This window comes from Tachypleus tridentatus, chromosome 8 (genome assembly GCF_004210375.1).
Source record: "Tachypleus tridentatus isolate NWPU-2018 chromosome 8, ASM421037v1, whole genome shotgun sequence".
Classification (NCBI taxonomy): Eukaryota; Metazoa; Arthropoda; class Merostomata; order Xiphosura; family Limulidae; genus Tachypleus; species Tachypleus tridentatus.
In genome coordinates this window covers 4,489,199-4,516,202 of record NC_134832.1, presented here as the reverse complement: position 1 = coordinate 4,516,202, position 27,004 = coordinate 4,489,199, and the positions used below count along the sequence as shown (strand labels likewise).

At 33.8% G+C, this 27,004-nt stretch overlaps 1 protein-coding gene across 1 annotated transcript; it reads right to left on the bottom strand.

The window, feature by feature from the left end:
• Positions 1–1,506: 1,506 nt before the first annotated feature.
• LOC143258432 (uncharacterized) lies at positions 1,507–26,941 on the bottom strand. Its single transcript, XM_076517358.1, has 5 exons — positions 26,548–26,941; positions 10,961–11,090; positions 9,945–10,096; positions 7,168–7,318; positions 1,507–4,556 (listed from the first exon to the last, which is right to left on the bottom strand). Exons 1-5 carry the CDS (start codon positions 26,606–26,608, stop codon positions 4,322–4,324), a joined length of 729 nt encoding a protein of 242 aa, XP_076373473.1. The 5' UTR covers positions 26,609–26,941; the 3' UTR covers positions 1,507–4,321.
• Positions 26,942–27,004: the final 63 nt, after the last annotated feature.

The following is a 27,004-nucleotide window of genomic DNA, read 5'->3' as shown; positions in this document are numbered from 1 at the left end:
ATGTGGTAGAATGGTTAGAAAAACCTTTGAATTCTTTCTAAGGTTTGTGAATTTTTGGAGGCTTCAAAAACCAAAGTACATTTTGACACCAAATGTTGGCTCAGTGTAACTTAGAACGCTAAAATTTTGGGAAAAAAATAAATTCCTTGAAAATTACACGTGAGTACAAAATGTCTTGTTTTATCCCCCTTTTGCCCACACCTTCAAATATTGGTGCTGGTGCCACTACTGTATACGCGTTTCTCTCTGTGTATGTGTAAGAATCACTGAATGGAATTAAATATGATACTTTATGCTTGTTATTATCTGTTTGTGAGTTTGAAAAATAATGTTTTTTTTACAGAAAAAAGCTAAATAAATTTACTATCCAGGTCATTTTTGAAAACCTCGCTAGTAAGGCCTATTCGCCCTTGTTTTGTTCATTTCCAGGAAGGTTATTGATTCATTTGGATACCCCAGTAGTTGTGGTTCAAATTCATCTGTGTCTAAGTTTAAAATATTGACATCTTCTACTGCCATTTTAAGCTAATATTTCATTATGATTTTTTGTAATCCACTAATTCCTTTGATGTTTCGCCTCTGGTAAAATAAGTTGAGGGTAATATTACATTACTATTCAGAATAGGAACTATTCATAAAACAAACTTCGAAACTGTTGAGTCCTGTAAATGGCATGTAAATGTAATCAAAAGCAGTGTTGTTTACAATTTTTTAATCCTTTTTTTATTGTTACGTTAGACTGAGTACGTAAAGGATACTTGATAATAAAAATACATATAATTATGATATTTTACGCCGAATAAGACAACTCCATTTTCAGTTGGAATGACATGAGTTTAGTTTTAGTTTAACGTTTGGTTATTTGTTATTATATTTAAGTGTTCTGTATTAAAAGTTTTCAAGCAAAATTTAATATTACTTTCTTCAATGTTGAATTGTACGTATTAAAATAATTTTAACGTGCGGAGAGAGAAAAATATTTATATAGAACCAATCTGATCATATATCTGGTCCAGTTTTTAACCTACTGGCCCAAGTTGATGGAAGTACTCGAGAAATATGGGTTCTTTTTAATCACTTTCATTCTTCTGCACATTCCTTACAGTCACTAATCTCAAAGAGAGGATGAAATTGCAAGGAATTATTCGAAGATGTTACCCATAATTCCTCAAATAAACAACTATTCTCTCAATATTTTGTCTATAATTTTAACCAGTAAAAACAAAAAGGAAGAGAAAGAGAGATAAACATAACCTTTTAAGGACCTAGAAATACAGTAGATTTATATTATTGTCCTTTTACGTCCATGCACATGAAAACAGACATGATAGTTTTCGATATTTTCATTATAGCTGCAAACTATTTTTAATCTACCGTCAAAATTAGTCTTACATTTTTTGCAGCAATAAAATTGGTGTTATAATACATTTTAAATAACTTTACAATAGTATTTTACTGGTGTTTAACAAAAGTATAGTTCTGTCGTATGAGAATGTCTAAGATATCAAAGTATAATCCGTTGGTAGGTTATGTGTGTTATATCAAAATAATATTGAAGAATAACTTAAATCACACTTTCTTTTATTATCACAATAGTTTAGGCGTTCTAAGGAACAGAACATGATATCTCGTAAATGACCTTTCAACAACCGATAAGTCTGATGAGCTCTGGAACTGAGCGGAATATCTTGTCGACAGTGAAGAGCGATGAATAAAGTATAACTATTTACGATAAGATTACGGTGATTGGATAAATAATCGTTGTCATGATTAGTAGTATATACTGCTACCCAAGTGTAACTGATAATTAGTCATTATCCTGATTACTATAATATACTAATTACCAATTCAGTTATTACTCGTAACTTCAGTTGTTAAAAAGATACTATTTTCAGAGAAATCTTAAGAGGGGCAAATAGACAATATGACTGCTTTTCTGATAGGATGACCTAATATTGTATTTCGGTTCTTACCACCACATACATTTATTTTCAAGGCTTCCTCAAAGGCGGCAATAGATATGACGTAATGATATATTTTAACTTATTAGCATACTTGTTACAGTACAAGTTCATGCATTCTTTGGTGTTCTTGGCCAAACAGGTATGATACCACAATAACAAGGTGTTCGAAGGAAATTTTTGCAGAATGTTAATAAGTCAAATTTGGCCAAAAGAGAGGAAAATGATAAAATTCTTTGATCTGAAACTAAGGAGGATACTTTATTGAAAAACAGTTTGTAAGCTATATATGCTTTTTTCTCAAACTGATGACTGGCTATACTGTGTATTACAGAAAGTGAGGACAGAACAATTGCATTTGACAAGGATCACGAGAATGTTTAAAGAACAAATCTGCCAAAATTACGTCATGAGACTAATCTTATTGTTAAAGAAAGAAAATGTCTTTCCTTTTATATTTTTGCACACACCTGTCACACAATTGAACAGAAATATTAGCGACTTACTAGCACAAGGCCTCGTTCAGCAGCAGACACGTGCAACAGCCCTGACCTAGTGGAATTTCTAGAATTTTTATTTTAGGTGGGGGAAAAAAGTACTGGGAGCAGAAGAGGGTCAGGTATTGTTAAATACAACAGAAATTGGTGTTGTTGTTTTTGCTTTTAACAAATGTTTATTCATTCTTATATTTCACAGTTTTGCGATTTTTTTGCTGCTGTTAAAATTTCCATAAATTCTCCACCAACACCATGAACCATTTGAGTCACTTCTTTTGGTTAAAGTTGCACAGTACTAGTTCCCCACATGTCAAAACAATGAACACTTTAATGTTAGTGGGATTCACAATGTAAGGAGAATATTAAAAATGTTGAAAGAAACAGAATCCACGGATGTTAGAATAAGATGGAAGGATAGCACATATTCCAGAAAAGAAAAAAAGAGGAAATATTTATTCTTGAGTACACACATCGTTAAGCTCTGTACATGTATGGTGAAAATAATGACTAAGCCACCCTTATCTCTAAGGTCGTAATATGTACAGAAATACTAGAGGGTCATCTATGCTAACCATCCCTAATTTTTAAGTGATAAAATAGAGGGAAAGCATCCAGTCAAGACCACCCATCACTAACGTTTAGGCTGTTTTGATTGTATAGTGGAATTTGACTATTACTCTTACAACGTACGCACAACTAGAAGTGTGTTTTTATGTGTGTGTGATAATGAGAAACGAACCATATAACCTTAGATCCACAGTCTAGCATACCAATCACTGAACCGCGTTCGGCCTTATGTCCATGGGATCGAAAGCTAGTGTCAAACATGTTTGTCCTTTCAGCCATGAGAGTGTTATAATGCGACGGTCAAACCAACTATTCGTTGGTAAAATGTGTCCTAAAAGTTGGTGATGGGTGTTGCCGGCTGGTTGCTTTCCATCTGGTCCATATTTAAAATGGCAGATAGCTTTAGTAGCTTTGCCATAAACAAACAAACGTCATTTTAAGAACGCTAATGATTTAAGACAAAATTGGAAGAGTTCAGTATCTGTTTATAAGAATAACAAAATATTTCCAAATAAACTGCAAGGAGCAACGAATAAAGAAAACAACATGGTATCTAAATGTACTTCCCCACGAGCGCAAGGTCAGCTACTTTTGCCGCCATCTTGCCATGCGACTTGAAAAAAAAAAAGACGTGTGACGATACCATGTTGGTAATATAACCAAAGAGTAAAATGAGAAATTAATATTAAATTCTAAAAATAACGTTTTCAGTAACTCAAAAGAATAATGAATTTAAAAATAAAGTTTTTATATGTGGTTGAATTTTAAAAAATGCTTCCTGTGGGCTTTGGTATATAACTATTAGATACCACTGTCATTTATGAGCGTTAAGTCCATACAACCCATCCATTATTGTTTGTATTGTGTAATGCATTGCAATGAGCAGAACTGAAGAAAGGTCGTCCGTGTGTGTGTTTGTTGTGAAAGCTTACATTTTAATTACGGAACTTCGCGGTAAAAACAGTAATTGAACGTGACGGTGAACTAAATGTGATATATTGGATTTATATTACAGTTGCTTTAGTTTTAAACTGTTTACTCGAGAATACCTCTAACTATGTTCTCAAGTTACTGAAAACAGATTTTTGCAGGAAGTAAGATAATGTACGTACAAAATTATTAACGCTATTTATTATACAGAACACAAAGCTTCACGTGGAAAACACACAAACAAATTGTTATTATTTTTCAGTCGGTGATATTATGTAAAGGCCCGTTTTGGTCTTTAGCTATGTTTCTATCGTAAATTATTTCATTAGCTTGAAAACTGGTTTTTGTGATTCTTGATTCATTATATCAGTAAGGCTTGCTGATAATCAAGCAAGGGAAAAGTAAAAAATATATATATATCGCAGTTACTTTATGTTTAGTGACCAAACCAGCGGATGAACATGGATCTTCGACATTGCAGTGCACCTCGAAAAGTGGTCCCGCTAAACTCCAGATAAACGAGTGTATTACTTCGCCACTTTTCTTTCCACATTTGACTGTAATCCCTTCAGATTTGCACTCTACGTACTTCATAAATGGACTGTAAGAAGATAAATAACAATAGATTTCTTATTGATTGAATGGAAACGCAAACAAAAGCAAAATAATTCTTTGGACTACTAGGATAAAAACATAAACGTAGTAGTTTGCTTTTTTCAAGTTATCAACGAATTGAGTTAAAGTTAAGGAAATCACGAATATTTTTATTATTATGTATTTTTTTTTGTCACGGGACATTTTTATAGCATTTCATAAAAAAAAAGCTACTGAAACTGCCAGCAGACATTTTTGTGCCTCATGTATACTTATATTTTACAAAGGGAATATTTAACTTAAGTTATGCCACATAGTACTACTAAATTTGCTCCCCCGCTAGTACAGCGGTATGTCTCCGGATTTACAACGCTAACATCAGGGGTCCGATTCCCCTCGGTGGGCTGAGCAGATAGCCCGATGTGGCTTTGCCATAAGAAAAAACACGCACACACTACTGAATTTATAAAATGATAAATATTTATTTATATTTTATGTTTGAACGATATCATTCTTCAACTACCTAATCTAAATTTTCTAATAAAATTGGTGTAAACCATTAATTGATTTCCAAAAATTAGCTAATGATAAAAACTCGTCTCTAATTTTTAGAGGTTTATGTTTACAACAGTTTATTTATAAATACTTTAAGTTTTTCATTTTTAAAATAATATTTTAGTCCGAAATTTCATAACAAATTTCAAAATATGATTTATAGAATACAAAAAGTAGTAAAATTAAATATATATGAATTAAAACATTTGATTTTTGGAATACAACTTTTTTAGGAACATGAAATCTATTTTCAAAACAAAAACATCAAAACGCTTTTGGGTCCGGGAAAACATTTAAATGAAAAGGGGCCCTCTTGTTACCAAAGTTTAAGAACCGCTGGTCTAGGTTACATATTGCAAAATTAGGTCTTTTTAATGCATTCTCTCTACATTTTGACTTAAAAACGAACTATTTACATTATATTAAAAACTCTTATTCTTATTTTACGAGTATAAAACAACATTCACACAGATAAAGCAATTTTATCTTATATTTTTAAACCAACGAATCCCGCTCTACTGTTTTTTCGTTTTTTTGTAGATTTACAACACGAACTAAAGCATACATGGACCATCTGTCGTGTGACTCTACTTTTATAAAGGTACTTTTATAATTGTAAAAATGCTGTTTTTTGCGTGTCTGTGTTTAATGGCTTTTGACTACTAATTCGCAAAAGAAAAATATTATTTATTTGGTGTCATGTTTGAGATATAAAAGAAAATTTCTCTTTCATTTTTTATTTATTTATAGTAGCTGAATTTCTGTGAGTCTTCATAAATTGGGGTTTTCTGTTTCAAATACATTTATTTTATATATTTCTGAAATTTTCTTGCTCCCATTTGTAAGTTATTAAAATTTTATCAAAATATTAATTAACTAGTTCATTTTTGGAAAACCTGTACTTTTCACCTTTTAAAACTATTTTTATCTACTTCAATTTAACAGTTAGTATTTTACATTTAAAGACTCGATTTAATAATTCATTTAACTATGCCACTGTCTATCGATTTTGTTTTTCTATTATATAGACTGGAGTCACATAGCCACAGTGGCTAAACTAACTCAAACTACTTCATGGCTCAGACAGGCGCGGCATGGCCAGGTGGTTAAGGCACTCGACTCGTAATCTGAGGATGGCGGGTTCGAATCCCAATCACACCAAACATGCTCGCCCTTTCAGCTATGGGAGCGTTACAATATGACGTTCAATTCCACTATTCGTTGGTAAAAGAGTAGCCCAAGAGTAGGCGGTGGGTGGTGATGACTATCTGCCTTCTCTCTAGTCTTACACTACTAAAATAGGGACAGCTAGCGCAGATAGCCCTCGTGTAGCTTCGCGCAAAATTCAAAACAAACAAAAAACTAAAAACTTTAGCGTTATAAATCCGTAGACTTACCGATGTGCCAGCGGGGGACCTTATATTTACAAAATTATTTTTATCACTTGTTTATAATACACCTCAAATGTACTAGAAAACCTCAGGTCGAATCTTCAGATTTTTCTTCCTCTTATTAACCCTTAAATTACGACATTAAAAATGTACTTTATTATTTTAAATTAGATAAAGAAAAGGAAACAGCATTAAAAGTATATTTGGAAACTAAATTTTGATCGTTGATTTGAAATATTTAAAAATGATAATATGTAAATATATATTAGGAATCGGCCTTAATATGCATATATATATATATAGCAAACAACATTTTATAATATAAGCATGATATATGAAAGTGTTTATAAAGTGGACTTATTTTCAATACTAGAATGAAATATTATTGAAAACAATTAAAAGCTAATGGGGTTAGAAACTATTTTTGTAGTACAACAAAGTGTGTCATGTACTTTTTATATTATTTACAAAATTTTATTAGTTCATGCAAAAGATGTTTACAGATAAAAACAAAGCTATCTGAACAATCGAAACGTTCCTACACCTTAAAGACAATTAGAGTTATCAATAAGCCAGTAGAACTCTTAATGTCATTTTAACTGTGTACAAGACATTCATTTACGTTACTCTTATATACGTCTGTGTATGTAAAGAAAAAAATAACAAACTTACCAACAAGAATTTATCCAACCTTGTAGCATAGAAAATGCTTGGGTGTTCTTTTTCAGTTTTAGTAATCCATATTTCAAGTGGTGTGCACATACATCTTCAGACGACATTGTTGTATTTGTACTTTGGAGGCAAGTGTGAAGAAACTGTAAATCTAAGAGTAATTTAGGACCTTTCAGTCACTCTTCTTGCCCAAATACATACTTAAATACACTACATACATGTATATTATTAGAAATAATTATAGAAACGCACAAGAGAAAGTTGCATACAGTGAGTAATTGCAACTAAATGGTCAAGTTATCATTACAAGAATGTTCTATTAGAGAAAATTCAAAAGTAAAACAAATACACCATAGAAAGCAAAAGTATTTTATATTTTCTTTAAACAGAACAGTACACCTTGTTTTTATGTTACCGTTAGTTTATTAATATACCACTGCAAAATATAGTTCCAGTTGTTCTTTTCTACTCCCCATAATTCAACCAAATTATTTGGTTGCCATTGTACACTTTCATTTTCCATATGAGCCCATACAGTTTTGAAAATATTCATATCAATACTGTGTAGTCCATGTTTGCAAATGTTTTATCGCTCTGTTTTTTAGTCCATATATCGTATTGCAACATTTTGCAACATACTTCAGATCACTGTCTTGCTGACAGATTAATCCCTGCCCAATATGTTTTATTTTTGAGGAGATGATATTATGGATAAGAATCTGCATGCACCTGTCAGTAGTCAGGGGGAGCCATCGGTTTTGTGTGGATATCCAATACCATTGTCTCAGACAAAATCCACGCAGGCATTAGTTCCTAGCAAGTGCAGATGTGGAAAATTAGGCGTGATAGCATTTTCTCGTCTCTCCCTTCGAACAAACTATTATTGAGTGTTACCAAACAATTAGAATTTGGTTTCGCCTATAACGAGCATCCTCTTTCAGCTTTTCTCATTTCATTGCCTGAAATATGACTAAACCGAAGGCTGAAATAAGAGTCATCAAACAGGTAAACATCAATACAAAAAGTTCTGAGTGAATTTATGTCTGCTTGAAAAATATTGCTGAGGAAATATGACTAAACCGAAGGCTGAAATAAGAGTCATATTTCCTCAGCAATATTTTTCAAGCAGACATAAATTCACTCAGAACTTTTTGTATTGATGTTTACCTTACTGTTCGGGGGTAACATTTGCACTTGTACTGATAGTTAAGTCATTGGCATACAATGTATTCCCGAATTATTTAACACCACGTTTGGGTGCTAGTTTCAAGTACCCTTTCCAGAGTTACCAGACACCTCTTGCTGGAACATAAAATTTCGCCTCACCATGTTACATGTTACATAACTTTGACTTAACATAATATATGTCATTGACATATCTGTCCTGAGATCCACGAGTGCATTCACTACAATACTGCTACGTACACGTTTATAGATATTATGGCTGTTTTCTACTATATGACTGGTTGGATGACACCAATCACAGTGTAAGCTATCAGTATGTGAGTAATGAGATGCAGTTCATTGACTTAGAATATAGAGGATCCAATCCCATTACGTTTGTATTTTATACAAATAAACGTTAATATATTGCAGAAAATATATTATTCTTCAGAATTAACTCCGCTAGCGGAATTTCACGTGGACATCAGACTGAAATATCTGGTTAATTTATATTTTTTCATGATTTTTAGACTATAACAACATAAATCTTTCATATGCGTTTTTCAATGCATATTAAACATCTGCAATTAAAATCTGAGTATGTTTATCCAATTCACTAGCAGAGACAGTTGGATTTGATACACTTTCGTTTCGAATAAAAATGTGCCTTAGAATCAAATTATTGGTAAGCAAGAGATATACATGAACAAATCATTTGACAATACGAAGGCTACTGCAAAATATTTAACGCGTTAAAACAACCTATTATAGTTAAATGTTTACAAATTATATGATATGTGGAAGGAGGACTACGTAAATAAGGTAAATGTTAAAATACGTTAGGCCCGGCATGGCCAGGTGGTTAAGGCACTCGACTCATAATCCGCAGGTTCGAGTCCCCGTCACACTAAACATGCTCGTCCTTTCAGCCGTGGGGGCGTTATAATGTTACGTTCAATCCTAGTATACATTGGTGAAAGATTAGCCCAAGAGTTGGCGGTGGATGATGATGACCTGCTGACATTACGTCTTACACTGCTAAATTAGCCATCGTGTAGCTTTGCGCAAAATTTAAAAAATAATTTATTACATTTATAATTTAATATAATAAGGTAACTTAAATTTAAAGTACGGCAAAAATAAAATTAACAGCGTTTCCGTTTTCCTTCATTTAATTTTTCCGTAGACGTTTGATTTTTTTTTTTTTTTTAATTTCGCACAAAGCTACTCGAGGGCTATCTGTGCTAGCCGTTCCCAATTTAGCAGTGTAAGACTACTAGAAGGCAACTAGTCATCACCACCCACCACCACCTCTTGGGCTACTCTTTTACCAACGAATAGTGGGATTGATCGTCACATTATAACGCCCCCACGGCTGAAAGATTACGAGTCGCACGCCTTAACACGCTTGGCCACGTCGGGTCAGAGGTGTGGTTTTCCTCTTTTATGTATGTGTGTGTATAAATATATGTATATATATACACACACACAAACTGGTTTTTGTTACAATTGTGCTTATTATTTCTCTTTCTTTCTCTTCAATCCCATTTTAAACTTGTATAAAATATATTAAGGGAAGAAATATATTCTAAAAATTCACGCCATTTTCTGACCTGTCCTTAAGGTACTATTCCCACTGCTGTCACATAATTCGTCGATAATTCCTTTGGCACCAGAAACGACAATACGATAAGCTCGCCAATGACCACGAGAAAAGCATTCTTCTACATAGTCATCGATACAGTCTAAGCCTCGAGAAGCATTTCTGAAAGGTAAGAAATACGACCTAAGGTAATATTGTCATTGAATAAATTAACAATTATTTGCTACTATTAAAACAACAAATATTAAAAACACTTTTTTCCAAGATATGAGCATACTAGTTAACAATATTTGACATTTATATAACAATGCCTATTTGTGTAATCTCATTCATGGTTTTAAAAACATTAATTCTATCGCGCACAAAACAAAGAAAATATGAATGCATTTATTAAATTTATAAATTTGTATATTTATCATCATCCAACAGTTGTATCACATTACTAGGAATGTTTAATTTTTAACTGGTAATTTTCTAAAAGCTGCTCCAAGAATCTAAATACAGTCATATTTGTTTCACCTTACTTTTTTTCCGGTTAAAACATGATTTTCAGTTTGTGACAGTTAAATCTATTGTATAGATAATAGCAAGACTAAAATTAGATATCTGTTAAATCCTACTTCTGGTACAGCGGTAAATCTAAGGGTGTACAACGCTAAAATCGGGGGTTCGATTTCCCTCGGTAGACTCAGCAGATAGCCCGATCTGGCTTTGCTCTAAGAAAACACACACACACACATACTTCACTCCAACTTATTGACTGTTTTGGAATTAAGCACAAAATTACACAATGGGTTATCTCTTCTCTACCCACTATGGGTATCCAAACCCTGTTTTCTAGCAGTGTGAATCCACAGACGTACCACTGTGCCCCTAGAGAAAGGCACACCTACTTAAACAGCATAAAAAAATTTTTAAAATTGTCTTAACATTCCTGATAATATAGTGATTATTTGAAATAGCTGATTATATCAATTTTTTTTTGTGGTTAACATACAGTAATTATGATAACAATTGCAAACTTACTCGCAAGTTTTTTGAATAGCCTCTCCTGTGGTAGGTAAGACAAGATCAAACCCACTCGAGAGCGACACAAACGCCGTCATGCAGGTATGAAGTCTGTTCGCTTGGCAGCTTCTATCAGAGCCGTACAATTCTGTAGAAAAACAAAATTAAAAATAAATGAATCAGAAGATGTAAAATAATGTAGTTTATTTCCAAATTAGTTACACATATTTTGACACCCCAACTGCATATCATAACTTAATAATATTTTGAAAGATAATTTCGTACAATTTGACATAGTAAAATCTTGTATGGCTAATAAACTTTTCTCCCGTATTTCACTTGTTTAGTCTTTAATCCTTATAGAAGATGAAATTAGCAATCTAGTGTATGAGAACAGGTGTTTCCTAATGTATAGTTTCAACACTTCTTTGCTACGTAACAGTTAAACGGGAACATCATGGACGCAATTTAAGTGCATGTGATTTATGTATTTTTTTTACAGTTGGAGATTATTCTTGCTTATGGTGCATACTGTTACCTGTGACAAATGAACATTTTTTACTACTGATTTTTGAATTCGTAGATTGTCACTTGTTACGATACGCCGTACATGCTTATCTCAGCTGGGATACAACTTGTTGCAAATCTTTTTCTGGATGGTCTTAGTGCCCCTAATCATTTCATTTTTCTTTATATTTTCAAATTCCATTAACTACAAATGATAACCGCTTTTTGAAAATTCGAAATATCTGATATGATTACATTTTATGATCTGGGTGCATAAATATTTTGCATAGAAAAGATTATTACATAACCTTCCTAAAAATGGTAAAATGTTGGTGATGTCAAACTACCTATGAAATGCCAAAATATGTGAAGATGTTGATCTGACACATGATATTTCTTTGCAACTTTATATCGGCTGTGTTCTCATGTTACTTTCGGATTTGTATATTCAAAATGTTTAGATGTGGCATGCAGGTGTAGTAGATATTTTCTACTTCTTTTATTTACTAAATTAATCTAAAGTTGATTTCAAAATTTTCACAGTTTTCATGCAAATCTCTGATTCTGTATCAGGTTACTATAACAAATAATATATGAATAAATGTATTAAATAAAATAATTATTATACTTATTAATGAAAAATAACTAAATAACTAAATCTGTCATATACCAGTTCAATATGAACATTTTCAAAATTAACTAAGTTTAACGTAGAATCTTAGTAAGGGAATGTGTCTAAATTCCTTCTGCTGATCTGGATCATTGACTTATGGTATCAAGTGGACCTTTTTCAGGGATAAATTACCGTAAAATAGAAAATACTATGTAAAGGTCGACAGTGATTCATCTGCTGAATCCACCGATGGTAATCGAATTCCTGATTTTAGCGTTGTAACTCCGAAGACTTACCGCTGTACAAGAGGAACACTTTTCTACTGGCGAGTGTGATTATATCAGCAGTTTCGCAACATCCATTATTTTGATATTAAGATGAACAACAATAACGTAACTGTCGCACGTTCCTGTAGAGGAATGACATTACAGGGTTTTGTACGCTCTCTCAGCAGGCCGCTTTTCTCTCAAGCACTACGTTTAATGGATAAAGTTTTAGTTATTTGTTTAAACAGTAAATTCTTCTCAAGTTTAACAACTAAAGTCAACATATTATTCATAAGCTTTCTGACGGACTCTTGGGAGCATTTAGAGTTAACCCAGGAAAGTTGCGATTTTTATCCTTGTGATTGATACGGGCTAAAGACTGTTTTCGTTGCGTTTTACATTACGTCAAATATTTTTCTTTGATTCGAACTCACTGAGGATCAGAAAATTTAAATTTACTTCTTTAAGATATTTTTTGTCGAACCTTCAGCTATTCTGCGGATTCTACCCGAATATTTTCAGGTGAAATCAGTGCCCTTGAAAATGCCACACATACATTTAACCAGAACACAGAGAAATAGCGTCCGTAAAATACATATGATTTAATGTAATTTGCATAACAGTCGATAGCTCTACTATGGCTAAAACGTGTTATTTTTTTATCAAAATAAAAACAAAAAAGATACATAAGTTTAAAGTAATAAGTGAATTATACGTATAGAGAAAAAAAACGAATTATTTTGTGTTCGATTCGGGAAAAAAAACAGACCACGAAGTTTGTTGGTTGTTTATAGAATATTTGTGTAAAATAACTAAACCTATAGGCTTTGGGGTTCCCAAACTTTTTAGAACTGCGAAGTTTCGCAATAGAAAGAAAAAAAAACACTCCGAAGCCTTAATAAAACAAAAATAGAAATAATCGGTCACTAGCACCACATAAAGATTACTTCAAGCTTTTAGAATGTAAATTTATTAAAAATATCAATATTAAAAGAAAAAAAATTTACTTCTACTTGTTCAAAATTTTCTGCTTGCAAAATTTATATCAGAAAAAGTACAGTGTACTTATTTATTTATTAATGGCTCGGATGGGCTTGCTTTTGTTCATAAAGTAGTTCAGTATTTGGAGTTATGGCTGTTACTTGTAAGCGCAAATCATTTTCAATATTTAACCTGTTTCTAAATTTGATCTTTGTAGCTGTATACAGTGAAAATGTTTGCTCACAAAGATATATTGTTGGAAAACGCATAAAAAATTTCAAAGCTCTATTTCACGGTATTCCATGGCCGTTTGAATCCAAAATTGTATAATTTATTCCTGCTGAAGTTTTGTTTTTAGGGTGTAATTAGTTGAAATTTCTATAAGCTGTTCTTTCACTTTTAAAGATAAATCGTTGGTACTTGCAAAGTCAACAAAGGGATTTTGAATCCACAGTAATTTTTCTAAATGAGGAAGGAAGTACTCCCCAGTAGTTGCACACAAATGAGATAAGTGCTGCAAGACTGAAACTTTACCAACCTCACTTAAGGAAATTTCATTCATAAGTAACAGACCACTGAGATTTTTAAGCAGTCAAATTCTTTCATAAGTATATATTCACCCCAAAGTTTTAGCTTAAGTTGAAACGCTTCCATTTTACTCTGAGCTTTGAAGTACGTTACTCTGGTACCCTGCATCCAGCATTTGTCCCTTAATTTGTGTGCAATTTCAAAAAGGCATTCAGATAAAAAGAAATCTATCTCCTCACGCAGTTAGTAAAACCGAGCAAGCACTTTTCCCCGAGAAACCCATTGGACTTCACTATGAAGCAGCAAATGTTTTTGCAAAATTCCCATATTCTCACAAAATAAACTGAAAATCCTCGCATCGAGTGGTCTTGATTTTATAAAATCAACCATTTTTACGGCATCACTCAATACCTTTTTTAAGTCTTTTGGCATTCGTTTCATTGCAAGTGTATGACCATGAAGACAGTAGTAGATGTTCTCGATTTCCGGATTTTTCTTTTTTATACGTGCCACTGCGCCTGAAAATTCCAAATCATAGCTGCACCCCCATTAGAGCAAATACTTGAGCAAAGCTACCATTGGATCTCATGTTCTTCCATAAATAAATCGATTGGTTTAAATATTTCTTCGCCTGTTGTTTGAGTAGGCAAATGTTTGCAAATTAGCATGTCTTCTTCAAAACTAGCTTCATGAATATAGCGAACAAATACAAGCAACATCGCATAACCTGCGACATCTGTTAATTCATTCATTTGGAGCGAAAAAGTTAGACTCGCTTTTCCTCGCCTTATTAACTTCGTTAAGCAATTTGTTGACATATCCTTAATTCTTCGAGAAACTGAGTTGTCAGAAAGGGACACAGAGCTAATGTTTTTAAGAAATTTCTCATCAGTCACGCACTCTACCAAATCTTTTGCGCATAATTTTATTAAATCTTCTACAGTTGTATGAGCTTCACCTGCTTCTGTAATACGGTAACTAACACAATATGAAGCAATAAGAGCATCTTTGTTGTCCTTATGAACAAACGAACGAAATGTAGATTTCCTTGCATTTAATTGCAAACACTTTCTTTTGAAATACTCGGAAGTTAGATTTTTTAATTGGGAGTGTTTCGGTACGTTTTGCATCATCCTGTGTTGAAGTGTTCACTCACGACGATAATGCCGATAAATTCGTATTAGACCAAGGCCTAAGAAGATATTTACTCGTATCAGATTTATTATTCATATTCAGCCACTTATCCATTGTAAGGGGATAACTAATTATTAATTTATCTAAAAACGTATTCTTATATCTTTGACACTCCAAAAGTGTTTTCACGGACACAAATTATCTTCTTAATGAAAACTCGTTAAAGCACTTGAGTTTTATCATCATATAATGACATGTTGACCTGAGATCAGTGTTGCCATAACGAACTCAGAAATAAGAATTTCTGGAAAAAGGCTAGGCCGCAATAAATATATATTTTTCTAAAGGAAAAGGGTGATCTCTTATTTTTACTTTTTCTTCTTTTTATGATGACAATTTTAAGCCAACTAACAAAATATTAAGCCAGATCTAACGTACCTCTAAATCTCGAACAAAACGAAACATGACGTCATGCGAGCGAATGACGTCATAGAGCTCTTTGGTACCAAGTTTGTTTGATTAAACTGCAACGAATCTAACCTAACAATTACCAATTGTAATTCTTATAAATATAATTATACTTCACATAAATATACTTTGAAATTGAAAGAATTGATACTGCATCTAATTGCATCACAATGTTTCAAATTTCGACAAGTTTTAGCTATGACGTCATGTTTCATTTTATTTCATTTCGCTCAGGATTTAGCCACTAATCCAGGTTTGGCTTTTAAAACACAGCTAACATCACTACTCCAGGTTGACCGATGTTTCATACAAAAATTACCAGGCTACCTTGCATCTCCAATGACGCATGCGATCTTGAGATGGTTCCTTATCTACTAGCAACCGGTATTACCACTGTCGAAGTTAATTGAGATTGTATTAACACTTTCATCGCGAGAATTTCCCTTAAGCTAAGTAAAATAGTCTGGCATTAGGCAGAATAAAATATTAAAAGGCCCAATACGCGATAAACGTGTTATATTAAAGATATATTTTACTTTTTACTCTTTTGTATAGCGTATTCTGATTCAATTTTTTATAGTTTTAGGAAAAAATATTAACATTCTAGGCCCGGCATGGCCACGTGGGTTAAGGCGTTCGACTCGTAATCTGAAGGTCGCGGGTTCGAATCCCCGTTGCGCCAAACATGCTCGCCCTTTCAGCTGTGAGGGCCTTAAAATGTGACGGTCAATCCCACTATTCGTTGGTAAAAAGATTAGCCCAAGAGTGGGCGGTGAGTGGTAAAGACTAGCTGCGCGAAATTCAAAAAACAAAACAAATAAACATTCTAAAATTTCCTCGCGGAACCCAAGGGCTCCGTCGAGCATAGTTTGAAAAACCATGCTATAGGCCAAGGGTGGCCAAACTTGCTTAACGTCAGAGCCACATACGATGAACTTCAGATGTTTGAGAGCCACAAGCCATGAACAAATATTACATTCACGTTTTTATTGTTACATGCATGTTTTGTTACATAAATTTTATATAAATATTAAGAAATACATGTGCGTAATAATATTTATTCATGTATATAGTTTTTAAATTATTAATTTGTATTAGTTTCAATAATTACAAAGTACACATATATATACAAAATGTTTTGAAAATCCTGGCTAATTATTGTTTTAACTTGTATTTAATACGGTAATGAACTACGGAAACATCTAAGAAAAATATGCAAACTTTCATTTCATTAACATTAAATGAGACTACCAAAAATAAAAGGGGTGAAAACAGAATATTTTTAATGATATTTATTTATCTTAGTAAATATCTGGTCAAAACATGGAGGAAAATATGTAAAACAATAAAATTAGGAGAAATTTTAATCAGATACCACCTTACAAAATTTTAGTTTTATCAAAATATTTTTCTGACACAAACAGTCAATGATACAATTATCAGGCTCATTACTGCTAGTAGAGGTCTTGTGAGTTCCATCTTGGTTGTGAGTCGTTGAAATTCCGGCTGATATGTTGTCAAGGCTGTACGAATTAACTCCGTCAGGTGTTGATTTGTAAGGATTGCACGATGCTTCGACTTCACAAACTTCATTACAGAGCACAGTGATTCACAGCAGTGTGTTGTGCTGAAAATTGAGATGAGTAGCACACTGGTTTTCTTCATTTCAGGATATTTTATTTCTAGAACTTGCTTCCAGAACTCAGTTGTAGAATAGGATTTATGGATCATCTTTGGACCCAGGTCCTCCTGTAGTTCCATTAGTTCCATTTCCACAGCAGATGATTCTGTAACCAGAGGTTCGTAAACTAGACAACCATCATTGATCACATTAACTAACCATGAATGGATTTACAAGAAAGGCGAAACTGGGCTTCAGACAGTCAAGCAGTCCTTGTAATTTATCTTTGTATTCTTCCAAACACTTCTTTTATTTCAATATCAGGGAATATATTTACTCTCCTTTTGAGAATGGAAAAGTAACTAAAGTTTTTTGACAATATTAAGAAAAAGTCTTATTTTATTCTCAAAGGTGAACATTGTCTGAGTGAAATCAGAAACAATCTTATCCTTGCCGTGGAATGCCAAGTTTGTAGATGATTCATTATATCAGTAACGAACATTAGATCTTGCATCCATTATCATTTTCTAGTTAAGGATAGAATCTTTTCTTTTCTTCAAGAAAAGTAATAATAGGCTCCAACAGACCCACAAACCTATTTAAGACATTGCTGGTTGACAGCCACCTCATAATGCAGTAGAAAGAGACATTATTGAGTTTATTTTCAAGTTCGAGTTCTTCAATAAAATTTTTGAACTGCCGATAGGTCTTCCTATTTAAGCGTATGAAATTAAAAATTTCAAAAACAAATTTCATAATATCTTCATTGAAGTATCTGGCTGCCATGTGTTCACGATGAATAATTTGTTTGTTTGTTTTTTTTAATTTCGCACAAAGCTACTCGAGGGCTATCTGTGCTAGCCGTCCCTAATTTAGCAGTGTAAGACTAGAGGGAAGGTAGCTCGTCGTCACCACCCATCGCCAACTCTTGGGCTACTCTTTTACCAACGAATAATGGGACTGACCATCACATTATAACGCCTCCACGACTGAAAGGGCGAGAATGTTTGTTGCGACCGGGATTTGAACCCGCGACCCTCGAATTATGAGTCGCACGCCTTAACCCACCTGGCCATGCCGGGCCGGAGAAATTTAAAAAAAACAACAACCTTTCTTTGACAGTTTGGCAAGGGAGTGAAAAAGCATTATAGCTTGAATTTTTTTTTCTTTTTTATACATATAGAATAAGCGAATAATTCGAGGGTTTTTAATATGCTTTTAATTAAATAAACCAACGATATGTGTACGGCTATTTCCTTAATTTTACTTTAAAGCCAGATCATTGTAGTGCATGAATTTTGCAACAAGTTTTAATGTTGCCTTGACAGAATGATTTTTTTGTGTATCCATTTATTCACTAGGTGGCGAAATAAACGTTGGTTAAATTCACATAATTTTCGTAAAGTTTCCAGCGATGGTATGATAAGAAATAAAGTTTATGGTGTAAATATACGTAGATGTAAAGGTCTGTTACTTTTTTTTTCTTTAACGAATAATGGCATCAGTTAACCTTTTAAAAAAAGCAACAACAATAGTTCCGTCCTCTTTGTTAAATGAGGCTAGGTTATCTTTTGTCTCTTCGTCGTTACTGCCATTCATTTTTCGCTCAATTGTAAATGCAAAGGTAACAACGCATCGTTCATTGAGCCAGGTAAGATGTATTTACAGTTACACAAAAAAGTGTATATTAATACACTGGCTTGTTGTTAATTTTATTACTAAGTTTGACAATTTGAAGGAAACCAGAAATTAAACATTTTATCTTTAAAAAAAAAACATCGTGAAGGCCGCTACTTAGTATTAGTATTTTAATTAATTTTACTTTCTATTTTATTTAAATGATACTAAATAAGTCGTGATTAGTTTGGACTTTGCAAACATCAGTGATGTTTTTCTCATTATACTTGAAATTGCAGGTGTTTAAAGTTTTTATCATTAACTTTTATTCTTGGTTTAAAACTGCATTTTTGTAGACAGTTTTATAGGGTTTTTTTATCTGAGCAGGAAAGTTAGATTTTAATAGATAAAAGTAAAGCTATTTATATACCTCCTTAAAAATGAATTTTTCAATAATGATAAATGAACATAAATACTAAATAATGTAACATTACTAGAGCAGCTAAATAATAATAATAGTATAAGAATTATAATGACTGTTTTTAACTTTATTATTTCTACAGTTTTCTATCTTCTGATACAACCAAACTGTTGCTTGGAGAGTCACTTACTATGGTTATGAAATGTCTTTCTCAATGTGTTCTGCTTGATTACAGCATCAAGTCACTTTTACATTTTTAATTCTAGCAGAAGCATCAAGAGTTAGCTTGGTCCTTGGGGCAAACATCCTTGCTAGCCCTCCTTTTTCTCTCTCTCTCTCTCTTCTTTTTTTAATATTTTAAATAACTTATTAAAAAGAATATAAGTGTAAAAAGTGAGCTTTATGGCATAATCAGGTTTCATTTGTCTGGGGCCCTGGACAGTTGCCCCCTTTCCTTCCTCAAGCAGGCCTGAGTGCTAGAGTTTTAAATGTATTATTGTACAACAATTTTTCCAAATAAATTAAACATTCTAAATAGTGGCAAAGTTGCAGGAGACAAGGGGATGTGGATGCTACCTAAAATGTCTACCAAAACTTTTCACAACAAACAACAGCCTCTTGGTCCATTTAGGTTGCCCCATGCACTAAACTTAAAAAAGTAAAACCTCAGAGTAAAACCTTGTCATTCAAATATTTATTCAGTCCTTCCTTATATTTCTAAATTTATTTTGTTTACCACATTTGAAGGCAATCTACTTCACAGGTCAACCACCCTGTTAGAAAAATGAAATTTTTACTTTGCCCAAATTTGTTTATATCCCATTGTCCTACCATTATTACCATTTAAATTGAGAAAAAAAGATGATGAATCCACACAGTTAATCCCTTAACCTTAAAGAACCTCCATCAGATATATTTCGACCAATCTTTTTCCAATAAAAAACAGTTTTACCAACGAATAGTGGAATTGACTGTCACATTATAACGCCCCCACGGCTGAAAGAGCGAGCATGTTTGGCGCGACGGGGATGCAAACCCGCGACCCTCTGATTGGCCATGCCGGGCCTAAAGTGAAAAGAAACAATAAGCTCCAAAACGCGCAATGCAACCAAACTCTATAGCACCCAATATCACACTAACACTCCGCCAAAGCCCGGCATGGCCAGGAGGATAAGGCACTCGACTCGTAATCTGAGGGTCGCGGGTTCGGAATCCCGTCACACCAAAGATGCTCACCCATTCATTGTTGGGGGCATTATAATGTCACAGTCAATCCCATTATTCATTGGTAAAAGAGTAGCCCAAGAGTTGGCGATGGATGGTGATGACTAGCTGCCTTCCCTCTAGTCTTACATTGCTATATTAGGGACGGCTAGCGCAAATAGCCCTCGTGTAGCTTTGCGCAATTCCTTCGTAATCCTTCCTTGTATGATTACTGATTCTCCAGCACAATTCCTTCGTAATCCTTGCTTGTATGATTACTGATTCTCCAGCACAGTTCCTTCGAAATCCTTGCTTGTATGATTACTGATTCTCCAGCACAATTCCTTCGTAATCCTTCCTTGTATGATTACTGATTCTCCAGCACAATTCCTTCGTAATCCTTGCTTGTATGATTACTGATTCTCCAGCACAATTCCTTCGAAATTCTTGTTTGTATGATTACTGATTCTCCAGCACAATTCCTTCGTAATCCTTGCTTGTATGATTACTGATTCTCCAGCACAATTCCTTCGTAATCCTTGCTTGTATGATTACTGATTCTCCAGCACAATTCCTTCGTAATCCTTGCTTGTATGATTACTGATTCTCCAGCACAATTCCTTCGTAATCCTTGCTTGTATGATTACTGATTCTTCAGCACAATTCCTTCGTAATCCTTGCTTGTATGATTACTGATTCTCCAGCACAATCCCTTCGTAATCCTTGCTTGTATGATTACTGATTCTCCAGCACTATTCCTTCGTAATCCTTGCTTGTATGTATGATTACTGATTCTCCTGCACTATTCCTTCGTAATCCTTGCTTGTATGATTACTGATTCTCCAGCACAATTCCTTCGAAATCCTTGCTTGTATGATTACTGATTCTCCAGCACAATTCCTTCGTAATCCTTGCTTGTATGATTACTGATTCTCCAGCACAATTCCTTCGTAATCCTTGCTTGTATGATTACTGATTCTCCAGCACAATTCCTTCGTAATCCTTGCTTGTATGATTACTGATTCTCCAGCACAATTTCTTCGTAATCCTTGCTTGTATGATTACTGATTCTCCAGCACTATTCCTTCGTAATCCTTGCTTGTATGATTACTGATTCTCCAGCACAATTCCTTCATAATCCTTGCTTGTATGATTACTGATTCTCCAGCACAATTCCTTCATAATCCTTGCTTGTATGATTACTGATTCTCCAGCACAATTCCTTCATAATCCTTGCTTGTATGATTGCTGATTCTCCAGCACAATTCCTTCATAATCCTTGCTTGTATGATTACTGATTCTCCAGCACAATTCCTTCATAATCCTTGCTTGTATGATTACTGATTCTCCAGCACAATTCCTTCATAATCCTTGCTTGTATGATTGCTGATTCTCCAGCACAACTCCTCTGTAATCCTCCGAAATTTCTTTAATCCCTAACTCAAATCTAGTATTAAAATTAGGATTTAAATTCTTAAATATATCTATTTGCCATGAACATTAAATTTACGTTTTAATCCAGTCGATTCTCAGTTTATACCTGGTAAATAATTATAAAGCTTGCATTTTTTTTATTTACCTTTCATATTAATTGTAATGCAAAAGGAGCTCAGCCAATATATCTCAGCGAGCCGCACATTATAAGAGCCGCATTTGGTTCGCCAGCTGCGGTTTAACCACCCCTGCTATAGGTTTCCGTTGTCTGACCGAAAAGTAACATAGAACGCCCCCTCAGCTTTCAGATATTACAGCAACGAGACCAAAATCATGGAATTTTAGATCACAGTTTGAACACACTAAAAACAAGACTACCATCGGCCTAATACATAAAAGAGCAAATTAATTCCTTAACACAATACATATGAATTATTTGTTTTGTTTTTAATTTCTCGCAATGCTACATGAAGACCATTTGCTTTAGCCATCTTTAACTTAGCAGTGTAAGGCTAGAAGGAAAACAACTAATCATCACCACCCTGCGTCAACTATTGGGCTATTCTTTTACCAACGAATAGTGGGATTGACCGTTAATTTATAACGCCCCTTCATATTACAAGTCGAACGCCCTAACCACTTAGCCATGCCAGGTCTAACAGCTCATTTCAATTTATTTGTTTTAGAGCAAAGTCACATTTAGTTCTGTGCTGTATCCACCTTGGGAAATTCGTAAACTTACTGTTTTCCCCCTGGAATACTTGAGTTCAGGTCATAGCAACTGGAACCAAATATGAATTGATAACTGACAAAATTATACAGATTTAAGTGAAATAGAATTCGCATTTTATTTTTTTTTTGTCTTTTGTTTGTTTCTATTTTAATATCTTATTTTGAAGATAGCACAAATAATTATTCTGAGGGGGTTCTAATTCAAAGTGAAGCGTGAGGTATGCGTAATTTGTCACTGCGAGAGAAAAAAAACTGAATTATTTATTTCAGAGGTTTTAAATCGTTTGCTGTCGCCACATATGTTTAAAATATTTCAGTGATAACCTGAAAAACAGTGGCTGCTAATTTCGATACTTTAACTTGTCCAAAAAATGTGAATAAAATGAAAGAAAAGTTTCGATCTCATTTTAACAAAAATTTACCTCTACCTGAGATTACTAGTTGCTTTATACTGTTAGTTGTTTGTTTGTTCCTATTGCATGTTATCTCGAATATTCAAACATGAAATAAACAATTAAATTAAGGTGGATTGACCTAAATAGCTGTCGTGAGATGTTGAGCTTTAAGTCGTTTGCATTGAAATTCACATAACATATATTAAGTAAAATGATATCCCACAGTTACTTGCAAACCCATTGTCAAATATTAAGACTGCAAACGTAATATAATTAGTTTTATAATCATGTCTAAACTATTGTGCACAGTCTAAATAACCACAATTTTAGTAGACCACGCATATACAACTTTATGTATAACATATTTACCTCTTAACTGTAGTACATAAAAACACATCCCAACGAGAGCATCAAAATCATTACACCAGTCGCAATAGAAAGGGGGAGAACTTCCATTTATTCTATGCATTATCTTATACATCTATTAAGCTAGTACATATTATTTAATGGGCAGATTTTTTCCCCCCATTGTTAAAACTAAATTATACAGAACGTTTAGTTTTTCTAGTTGGAGAATTTAGGTTAGATGCTTAGGCTGTTGTAAAGTGAAATGCTGTGTAATTGTCTATTTCTATTCCGTCCATTGAAGATATCGAAGCCTGATTTTTGATCTTATAAATGTCGGCAGACTCACCGCTGAGCCACCAGGAAAGGAAGAAATCAGCAGAAGATTATATATATAATAGTAGTTAGCTGCTGCTGCTGAAACTATATACGAGATCCATCCTTTCTCAGTGTAAACTGAAATGTAGTTTGTCTTCCCACTTTGACTTGCAATCACTTATATAACTAAGCAAATTACTGCATATAGTCAAGCAAATCAGCGCCATTGTAGTCATTCCTTACTCATGTTATAGTTCTAAGTTTCGACAGTTGTAAAACATGTTTGACATGGAAGTAATTTTAATACTCTAAAATGAAGTTTTAAAAATGATTTAGAAACACCCGTGACGGATCATCACGTAATGAAAACATTATAAAAACAGGATTTCAAACACTAGTAATGATCAGTTACGTAATAAAAACGTTAGAAAAACAGGATTTCGAACACTGGTAACGATCTTTCACGTAATGAAAATATTAGAAAATAAGATTCAAACACTGGTAATCATCAGTCACGTGATTAAAACCTTAAGAAAACTGGATTTCAAACACTTATAATTACGAGTTAGAAACATAAGCACAGTTACTAGTGTAACTTACAAATATTCTAATTTTCGATAAATTAATTAGACCAGTGATTCTCAACCTGTGTGCCGCGGTGTTTCTGAAACACATTCAACTTTCTTGGGATTTTACAAGCAGGTCGAACACATCAGTTAATAAAGCTACTATAGAGACATTCTGGAACCTTCCAAACATTTGATGGTTTTCATTGAACTCGGGCACTGAGAAGTTCATACTTAAATTTCATTCTCGACTGCAACGGTTCGACTGTTAGTTTAATTGTGGCACAACAAGCGCTTCGTACGTCATAAATGATGCATCAAACAATCAAACTGCTTTCTGGAACACTTTCTCATTCTGCAGTAAGCTACAGCTACTACGCTGTAGGTAGGAATTTTATATCAACTGCAGAACTTCCTGCTTATCGTGTATGAATTAGTTTTATCATTTATCCATGGAAAAATATTTAAATAAGTCTGATGCTGCAAAGAAGAATGTGTTGAATCAGTCATTGCGCCAGCGTTAACAATCATCGTTGAAGCTATGCTTGGAACGGATGCCGCCAAAAAGGTTAAGCAAGTTCCACTGTCCAATGACACAAATTCGCGCAGAATTGTAGACCTGTCGTCGGATTTGAAGGATCAAGTTTGCGAACACTTCGAAGCGCCTGAAGATGAATTGTTTTTGCTATGGTCTCTTCAAGTTGATAAACCTACTGACGTTGGTGGAGAAGCTCAAGTTCTGGCTTTTGTTCGATTCATAAAAGATGGAAAGATCGTAAACGAATACTTATTTTGCAAAGATTTAAAAAGTACAGCGAAAGGCCAAGACATTTTCGAGTTGGTGAATGAAAACATTTTGCTCTTCAAATTATATTGGAATAACTGTCTCAGCGTTTGCACAGATGGCTGTCCTTCAATGTCCTTCTGTTAACGAATGTCCGTCAAAGAAGAAAATTGTCCCTCAAATTATGAACACCTACAGTCCACACTAAAGCATTACTTCCCTTCACTTGCTGTCGGAATCAACGAGACATCAAATCTTACAACTGAAGAGGAAGAACAGCTCATTGATTTACGAAACGACAAATTTTATCAGTCATTGTTTCCCGAAAAGAACTTGGTTGAGTTTTGGATCTCCATTAAAAAATTCATATCCTGCAATCAGTTCAAAAGCAATTGAACTTCTGCTTTCATTTGCATCTTCGTAAGTTTGCGAAGTTGGATTTTCAGCATTGACTGAAATTAAAGCTAGAAAGAGAGAGAGGCTTCTTATAGTCGATGGTGAAATGCGAGCTTGTTTGTCTACGTTAGAGCCTCGCTTTAATTTGCTCTCCGAAGCAGGCACAAGCGTCACATTGAAAACATATGTACAAATAAACAGTTTTGATTTATCTGTTATACCACAATATCGTTAAAAGCCTTAGAATGACACTCACGGCCAAAGCAAGCGATAGTATTGTCAATGTGCGGATGATATTAATATCGCTTGCTTTCTCCGTGATTTTCGTTCTAAGGCTTTTTAAGTTAACTCTTTTGTGTTACGTCTATCTAAACGTGATGCACAATGACATTATTATCGCTTACTTTGGCCGTGATTTTCGTTTCAAGGCTTTTAACGCTTGCCGTATAGCGTGTACCTAAAAAAAATCGTTAAGGCTTTCCAGGTGTGCCGCGAAAATTTTCAGATTGTCGTAGTGTGACGCAAGTCAGAAAAGATTGCGAACCACTGAACTAAACTAAGAAAAAATTTGTTTTCAAAATTACAGTAATGTTACTTGAAATGGTGCAAAAGAAGTGAACGATGAATGGAACCAAATCAATGTATACTTTAGCTAATATACAGTAATGTATTTTCAATCTATGTCCTATGAATTACATGTTAAAGCAGGAAACTAGAATTGTTCTATATCAATAAGATGTAAAATGAAAAATTTGTATGGGAAATAAGATCTTTTTTTTTTATATATTGTTGTGTATTTATTTGTTGTAGCGAAAAGCTAGAGAACGTTATAGCTGCAAAGTATTAACTGTATGGATCGAATCTCAAATTCCGGTCAGGGATTATATGTAGAGTGTAGATAATTAAGCAATCTAGGTGAGTAGATAACGCATAAAACAGGTTGACTACATAATAGTAAAAACTTGTTAACCTACGCTCCTGTTACCAATAGAAGATTAAGTATGACCTATAAAAACATCGTAGTAAATTTAAAAAAAAAAAAGTTATAAGTATAGCGATATTTATTATTCAAAACATACAATGTGTTTTAACAGTACGATCTTGGTTTATTTTCAATATTACAAAGTTTACAAATTGCTGTTGGTTGATTTACTGGTGTATTATCATACTGTGGTTCAACGACATACGTATAAAAATGTTCTTATCTTTACGGTTTTGTAACGAATTTACTGTACTGTACTGAATTTCACGTCTAGAGTTAAAACTGTATACTAACCTGAGCCGGTTGTCACCATCACACACATTAGCCATATCCACAATCTTCCTCGAAGCTCCATATTTCTTTGGCTGACTAAGCTGTTACCTGAGCGACTACTGCCTGCTTTATCAAATGTTCGTGGTCGAATGAATAGGAAAACTCTACTCTCAGTTCACGTGATGAATGAATGTGCTGTATGTGCACATCGGTAAGCCCGGTGGAAGTAGGTTTAAGAAGGGAAAGATAAAGTGGCATGAAAAAAAATCTCAGCGTTCTACTTCTGCCATATAAGCGGTGTTTTTGCACTTCTTTGATTAAGTAAGAATGTTGATCAGTGCACGTAGTAAAAAATAATGCGCTATTACAAAATGGACTCACAGAAAACTAATCCTACACTACATCTTTCTTTAGTGGTTCTCTAAATAGAAAACAAATGACCTTTAACTTTGATCAATAACCTGTTACGTGCCTCAAA

Excerpts from the sequence above, each read along its gene's own strand:
- LOC143258432 (XM_076517358.1), bottom strand. The coding sequence starts at position 26,608 with ATGGAGCTTCGAGGAAGATTGTGGATATGGCTAATGTGTGTGATGGTG. Across the intron at positions 11,091-26,547 it reads GATGGTGACAACCGGCTCAG|AATTGTACGGCTCTGATAGA; the intron begins GTTAGTATACAG and ends GTTTTTCTACAG. Across the intron at positions 4,557-7,167 it reads GGTTGGATAAATTCTTGTTG|TCCATTTATGAAGTACGTAG; the intron begins GTAAGTTTGTTA and ends ATCTTCTTACAG.